The sequence below is a fragment of the Martes martes genome, assembly GCF_963455335.1.
Source record: "Martes martes genome assembly, chromosome: 5".
NCBI classification, from domain to species: domain Eukaryota; kingdom Metazoa; phylum Chordata; class Mammalia; order Carnivora; family Mustelidae; genus Martes; species Martes martes.
The window spans coordinates 93460812-93468453 of record NC_137892.1 but is presented as its reverse complement, the minus strand read 5'-3'; the positions used below and the strand labels follow the sequence as shown (position 1 = coordinate 93468453).

General features: G+C 59.6%; 1 protein-coding gene across 1 annotated transcript; it reads right to left on the bottom strand.

Moving 5' to 3' along the window:
• Positions 1-217: 217 nt before the first annotated feature.
• PITX1 (paired like homeodomain 1) lies at positions 218-6780 on the bottom strand. Its single transcript, XM_080803293.1, has 3 exons — positions 6308-6780; positions 3762-3994; positions 218-1749 (listed from the first exon to the last, which is right to left on the bottom strand). Exons 1-3 carry the CDS (start codon positions 6471-6473, stop codon positions 1207-1209), a joined length of 942 nt encoding a protein of 313 aa, XP_080659419.1. The 5' UTR covers positions 6474-6780; the 3' UTR covers positions 218-1206.
• Between the last annotated feature and the right edge of the window lie 862 nt (positions 6781-7642).

Below are 7642 nucleotides of genomic sequence, written 5' to 3'. Positions count from 1 at the left end.
ACCTGGTGGGCGCGGAGAGGGAGTTCGGAGCTCGGGATGGGGCCCACATGGAGTCGGGCAGAGCAGGTCAGGAATCGTGGTGGGAAGAGAGCACGTCCCACTGCACTAGGAGGCGGCCACTAGGCTCCTCTCTCCTTACCCACAGGGCCCACGGTGGCCCCGTTCCCTTTCTACCCGCCTCCCTTCTCAGTGGAATGAAGCAGTCCGGGCCGGCAGTGGTTAGCACGCTTGTACTATGGTTTTAATAGACGTACATGGACAAGTCGATATAGACAGATTTATAATTCTATACAGTCAGTCCGACATACACAGGGACGCTGTAAACAGGGGCGCGGGCCGGAGAGCGGGTGTGCAAAGTGGGCGCGGCGCGGGGGGGGGGCCCTGGCCGCGCCCCGAGCTCTCCCGGCTCGACTCTTGCACGGCAGGCGGTGAGGGGGCTCTTCGCCGGGCCAAGGGGACCACTTCCTAGCCCGGGAGCGGAGTGGAGGGTCCGGGCCTGTGGCGAAGCTGGGTGGGGGTGGGGGGGCGCCGGGGTGCTCGGAGATGAGCCTGCCCCATTCTCCCGCCGCGTCCGCACCGCCAGCTGGGGCTCCGTAGCCTTAAAATAGGAATCCGGTGCTCGCGGCTGCGAGGGCACGCGGGGCACGCCGGCGCTGCGTGCAGCTCCACAGCGAGTCTCCGAACCTAGACTGGGCACCGTCACCCCGACCCAACGCCCGCTCCAACTCGGATCCGAATCGAGCTAAGGTACGCTCGGCCGGGCCCAGCTTGGAGGGGGCGCCTCGGTTCCTACGGGGCCTGGGCCGGCCTGCGCGGGCTCCGCGCGTCCAGTTCGCAGGCGCGGCGGGAAGGAGGGCTCCCAGGGCGCCCTCTCCGGACCGCCAGCCTCCCGACCCGCGTCCCCTCCGCGCAACGGTCCGCCCGGCCCAAGGGAGCGAACACACACCACCCGCGCCACCCCGAGGGAAATTGCAACTCATCCGTTTTTTTTCGCAGCACTTTTCTCCGACGTCTTTTTGTTTTGTTTCGTCTCGTTTGGGAGGGCACAGTGGGGTCCATAAAAGCAAACACACAACCAGCCCGGAGGTGGGGAGGTGGGGAGGAAAGGGCTGCGCTGGCGCAGGGGGCACGGCGTGGCGAGGTCCTCCGCGCTGCCCCCGGCCCGGCGCCGCGCCTGCCGCGGGCCCGCGGGGCCTGGCGGGGCGGTCAGCTGTTGTACTGGCACGCGTTGAGACCCGAGGCCGGGCCCTGCAGGCCGCCGTAGCCGAACGACGAGTGCTGCTTGGACTTGAGCCGCAGGCTGGCCAGGCTCGAGTTGCACGTGTCCCGGTAGACGCTGTAGGGCGAGGCGGGCGTGCCGTATGGGCAGGCGCCCGGCGACATGGCCGAGTTAAGCGAAGAGCCGGTGAGGTTGTTGATGTTGTTGAGGCCCGAGTTGGGCATGCCGGGCACGGCGCCGGGGCCCATGCTCGACGGCATGGTCATGGAGGAGATGGAGCTGGGTGCCGAGAACATGGACTGCGACGACAGCGGGCTCATGGAGTTGAAGAAGGTGAAGCTCTTGGTGGAGAGCGGCGCTGGCGCCAGGCTCTTGGCGGCCCAGTTGTTGTAGGAATAGCCAGCGGCGTACACGTCCTCGTAGGGCTGCACCAGGCCGCTGAACTGCGGCACGTAGCCGCCCTTGCACAGGTCCAGCTGCTGGTTACGCTCGCGCTTCCGCCACTTGGCTCGCCGGTTCTTGAACCAGACCTGGGGGAGGGGGCAGGAGAACGGTCAGGGCTGACGAGGGCGGCGGGAAGGCCCCTCCACCTCCACCCCCTCCACCCCATCCCTCCGCTGCCTCCTCCTCCCCGAATAGCGTCTCTTTTCTTCGTTATTTCCGCCCCTGCGGCCGCGCTCCTTAATGGTTCCTTTCCTGTCCCCAGAAAACATTTCGTCTCTTCCCCATTTCTGATCTATATCCACTCCCCTAAGTTAAATCTGATGGCTTCTCCTAGTACGGATCGATCCTCTTTTGTTTTAGCAAATATTCGTTTGCTTTTTCCTCTCTCAACCAGTCCATCTCCGGCCTTCTCCCCAAAAGGGGTCCCGGTCTCTCTCCTAAATATTCCGTTCTTTTTCTTCGCCCTCTAATGTAAAAGGTATTTTTCTTCCCTGAAATGTAGGGTCTCCCGACACCCTTTATTCTACTTTTTTCATTCCTCAAATAGTCTGTATCCATATTTATTGGGAACATTTGATATTCTCATTTCTGCCCTAAATGTTCATTTTCTTTTGGTCCACCCTGCTATCTGAACTGCTTTCTTTTCCCTCAGTCCACTTTCTCCGTTATCCTTCATTTTTGATCCTTTTGATTCTTCCCCAAATAGTTTTCCGTCTTTCCAAATATCTGACCGTCACTGTTTCTCTTAAATAGTTGATTCTTTATTTTTCTCAAACATCTGATCCTTTTGCCCTCCCTTAAATATTTAATTTCTTCCCTGCCACCTAAATATATACCAAATATGTTTCTCTGCAAATATTTAATTTCCTTTCACTTCTTAACTAGTTTCTCTCTAATCTCCCCTCCACTTTCTCCCACAAAATTTAATAAGAACTTGTTCTTTACCAACTCCTGGTCCTTGCCTATGCTCTCCTATCCTCCTATGCATGCCTTCTATCCTCTGAAGCTCTCCTCCAGCCCTGGGCTGAGTTTCCTGAGTCAGCCTGCCGGACCCCTGCATCTCAGCCTTTTCCAGTCCTGGGCACTGACATTGCCTGATTCCACCCCACACCACTCGAATCACCATAAACCTGGGCAGGATTAGTGAGTTCAGGATTACTGAGTGCTGTCTTCACTCGTGTCCCACTGGGCTGGCCAGCCTTATGGGAGGGGCGAGAGCTTGCGTTATTGCAGGGAGTCAGTAGGCCAGGTAGCACTTTGGGCTTGCTTGGGCCGTCCTCCCAGTATCTGATTAAATATTTGCGTACTCAGAAAAGAAATGATTCTCTTGCTGCTCTGGCAACATAACCTCTTCACTCTTGATTTCACTGGGAAGGAAAAGGCAAGGAGAGGGAGGGTGCAGTCTGGTCACGGGTCAGAGATCTTACATCTCCAAAGGGACTTGGCCTGAGGGTCACTCTTCCACCAGAGCTGCTCCTCCTTCACCTGAACCCAGCCCTACAGGAAAGGGCAACAGGGAAAGGGTCCAGCTCCCTACTGGCTGACCGGCTGGAGAGGAGTCAGGCGGGGACCATGCTGAGGTTCTGGAGAAGAAGGCTGTGTGGTTGGGATCACTGCCCCCAGGAGTTTCTGAGCCTCCAAGCCTAGGTACCGTTCAGGCCTCTGCCAGGTGGCTAGGCAAGACGTGCCTTTCCCTTTCGTTTTCGGGAGAAGGTGCCAGCAGCTCCGAGGTCCCCATCGGTGGGAATCCTCTGTGCAGTCTAGGGCGGTCATATCCGAGTGGGCCCTGGGCCCTGCAGCACAGGGGAAATCCCCCTGGGGCCACAGATCTTAGGGTGAAGCTGCAGCAGAGCCCCAGGGGCAGGTAGGCTGCCAGGTAGGCTGCCAGGCCGCGAGGGCACTAACCACCAAAGGGCTTAGCAGAAGCCAGGGAGACCGGGGCCTACAGTGGAATCTTCTCCCACGGAGTGAAGGAGCAGGTCTGAGTGGTGGGACAGAGACAAAATCTGAGCACGGGTCTAAAGCTTTCCGAGGACCGCGGCAGAGGTGGCCAGCAGCCCTCCGATCGGGTCGCCGTAGGCGCACACGCTGAGCTCACCCGCACGCGCGGCTCGGTGAGGTTGGTCCACACCGCGATCTCCTCCCGCATACTCATGTCGGGGTAGCGGTTCCTCTGGAACGTGGCCTCCAGCTCTTGCAACTGCTGGCTTGTGAAGTGCGTGCGTTGCCGCCTCTGCTTCTTCTTCTTGGCTGGGTCCTCCGCGCCGCCGCAGCCCGTGCCTCCTGCGCCGCTGTCCTCTGGCCCTTTGACTTCCCCGCTGCGCTCCTTCTCTGAATCGGACAGGACAGGCCCCAGTCACCTTGGGCTTCTGCCCTTTCGCACCCATCCCGTCTCCACCGAAGCGCCTGCCACCAGCGCTGGCATGCTCTTCCTCCCGCCAGAAGCCCTAGAATTGTCCCCACTGGAAAGAGCCTGCTGGAGGCCCGATCGTCAGTAGTCACCTTTGGTCAGACGCGCCCAGAAAAGCCCAGGAACCGGAGGCACAGGCCGAGGTTCCTGGCTGGGCAGAGCCTGCTCTTGCCGCTCCGCTGGGGCTTGAGCCCGACTGGCTTTGTCACCCGCATATGTATGAAATTTTGAGGGCTCTTTGGGGTGTCAATCTGGAGGGGCTCTGCTTTTCTGAGCCAGGACCAAATCTTTCCAGCCTGAAGCTAGTGGGTCGGTGGAGCTGGAGCGAGGCCGTGGTCTGCAGCCCCTCCACCTTCTTCTCCCCAGGGCTGTGTGGGAGCCACATGGGCAGGCACAACACAGCTGTGTTCCCGGCCTTTGCTCCAGGCCTCAAGTCCAGAGGCCCAGAAAATCCCTCAGGCGGCAGCCCAGACCAACAGACTGTCTAGGTGACCTGGGGCTCTAGTCTCTCACTTTCCAGCTACACAAAACACGTTCAGTCACAGACACATGGAAATAAAAAGACAAAATTTAAAAACAAAACATAGAAGCCCAGATAAACTCAATTCTATCCTAAAACCATGGAAAGGCTCACAAAATCTTAAAAATAGGCAGGTAGGAATACAGTGAATGCAAATTAAGAAACCTGAAATCTCTGTGCAAACACACCCCTAACTAAATACAATGCTGTAGGTGTAAAAACTCCAAGCAGACACAGGCATTTATTTCTCTGGGATTTAAAAAACAAACAAACAAACAAACAAACAATGTACTGTTATAGATAGATTTTTTAACCCCTTCCTAATAATGCCCTTTCTAGAGATAATTTTTAAGTCCCAGGGAAATACAACACTATAGAGTTAGATAACTTAAGTTATCAAAATAACGCCGCTGCAAATAGATTTTGAAAAAAAAAAAATCCCGGAGAAACGCGCCATTTTGGATTGACTTTTAAAACATCTCCCCAAGAATAATGTTGCATGTAGAGATTTTAAAATTCCAGAGAAATATGCCTAGTGTAGTAATTCTTTCTACACCGAAAATTACAGTTAAAAAAATTAAATGTATCCACGTAGATTTGGTTTTTAAAAAGCAGCCTACCGCTGTATATCCTTCTGGGTTTTAACAAATAAAAACCAACCAAAGACCACGCTAAAAACTCTTGAAAACAAAAGTACAGTTCCGCGTTGATTGTTTCTTAGCCAAGCAAACAGAACTTCTCAGAGAAAGTCACTTAGGGATGCAAAACAGAAACAAATAGAGATTAAAAACGCGTAGAGATACACTCAGCGGTGGATTAAGAAATGAGCACAGCAGAGGCGCCCACGGAGCGGGGAGCTCTGCCGGGGCGCCGTTCTTGGGAGCCAAACCGGGACCCTGGGGGCCGGCACCCGCCGACGATTAGACGCGCTCCGTAGCCCGCACCGCCTACCCGCCGGCCCAGCTCGCCGCCGGCCTGGGGGAAAAAGCCTGAGCTCCGACAAAAAGGCAGCGCGGAGGGAGACGTGCCCGAGCCGAGTCAGGGCCCTGGCTGGGCGGCCTGGCGGCTCCGGGGTCCCGCGGCGCACGTGGGGCCGGGCTCCCTCAATGGGGGGGGGGGAGTCCTTTCGGGTGCGCACCCCTTGGCCCGTTCGCCCTCGCTGTCCTCTGCCTTCTTTTTATTTGAGGTTGTCCACCGCCGCTCCCCTCAGTTTGTTTTCCTGACTTTTCCCGCCGCCCCTTCTCTTGGATTTCTCCCTCCTCAGTCTGTCGCCCACTGCCTGTCGGGGTGTGTGCCCCCCGTCTCTGTCTCTCCGGGCACTTTCTCTCTCGTCCGCTGCCCCATTCCTTTCTCGATCTACTCCTCTCCTGCGGTCTGAGCGGCCCCTGGGCACCCAGTTGCGCAAGCCGATTTTTCTTTTCCTGTTCTCTTTGCTTCTGAACAAGAGGGGCTGTCAGTCCGACCCTCCCGTTGTAGGTTTGTGCATCTGACGCGTGGGGACCGGGTGGAAGTAGAGCACTGAATTTCGTTTTATAAAGCGCGTAAATTTACGCGTTCACCCTCAGGTCGAGAACGGAAAAAAAGAAAAGGTCCTGGCGCTCCTGGGTGTAGAGGGAGCCTGACTGCGCGGCGCGGGCTCCAGGCCCTGCTTCCCGCTCCCGGCTCCGTGCGCCCGGCTCGGCTCAGTGCGCGCCTCGCGGGGAGCCGCGCTTACCTGGCAGCTCCGTGTCGGACGATTCGCTGGCGGAGTTTTCCAGGGGCTCGCGGGGGTCGGCGGCGCGGGCCAGGTGGAAGGCAGGCCCCATGTCGTGCGGTGGCGGCGGCGGCCGGAGTCCCTCCGGCAGCCGTTCCAGGCTCATGCCCCCCTTGAAAGCGTCCATGGAGGCGGGGACCGCGGCGGGCGCTCCAGGGGCCGGGGCTGGGCGCGCCCGGCCGCCCTGGCTGCGACCTGCGGGGACAAGAGCACAGCGCCTAAGCGGCTGCCCCCCAGGGCTGCCCGCGCCCGCAACGACGCCTCGCCCGCCCCATGGACCGCCCGGGGCTGCGGGGCCAGGCGGGCGGCAGCGGCAGCGGTTTCTCGCGACCGGATGCCCGGCTTCGCGCTCCGCGCTGCGCTCCCGCCGCTCGGGCCTCTGCCGCCCGCCCGGCCCCGGCTCTGGCTCCCGATCCGGGGCCGGTTTCTAAGGCTCCGGACGGCGCCGGCAGAGGCTGTCTTAAAGCGACAGCGCGCACCGCCAGGTTCCAGCAGTCCCTGCGCCAGGGGTGGTGGGTGGGGTGGGCCTGGGTGGGAGGGGGGTGGGGAGGGAGCGAGCCAGCGAGGGAGCGCGGGCGGAATCCAGCCCCGAGCTGCCCGCCCTCCCTTGCCCGTGCCCTCCCCTCCGCAGCCACCTTCCCGCCGCCTCCCCGCCCCCTCCCTCCACCCAACCCCCCCGCGGCCTCCCCGCGCCGCTCCCTCCTTCCCGGTTGACACACCGACTTCTCCCTCGGCCGCACAAAAGAAACGCATCTGGCCTCCAAGTCCCGCGTGGCTCGTGCCCACCTCAAGCCCCAAATGACTTGTTTTGCTCAGAATCAACTCCTGTCTGGGCCGCTTCGAAGTCCCCAGCCCCCGGCGAGAACGGCCCAGGATGAGAGAATGTTCCCTGAGCAGGATCGCGCGGAGCGGGCGCCTCCGAGCTAGCGCCAGGGCGGGGGCAGAGCCCGGGGCCCGTTCCGGCAGCTCCCAGCGGCGTCCTCGTGGAAGGGCCGCCCGCCCCTCCTTTCTCAGCCTCTTCTCCCGGGACCTGAGCCCGGCTGAGTGACAGCAGCCTGCGTTCTAATGGGCCCCCGGATGCTGCCTCTTAATTAGCTTGGACCCTGTCCTCCAAGGCTGCTTCTCAGGCCTCCCCCTCTGCACCGCAGTCAATTTTCTGGGATTGGGATAGAACTGATGGCTTCTAATCAGATGAAACGTTTCTGTTGGCTCCAGGCCTCTGGCGAGTGCAGCGGGAGACCCCAAGAGCCCCACCAGGCCCCGCAGCCTCTTCTGTAGGGCTCTCTCCCCTTGTTT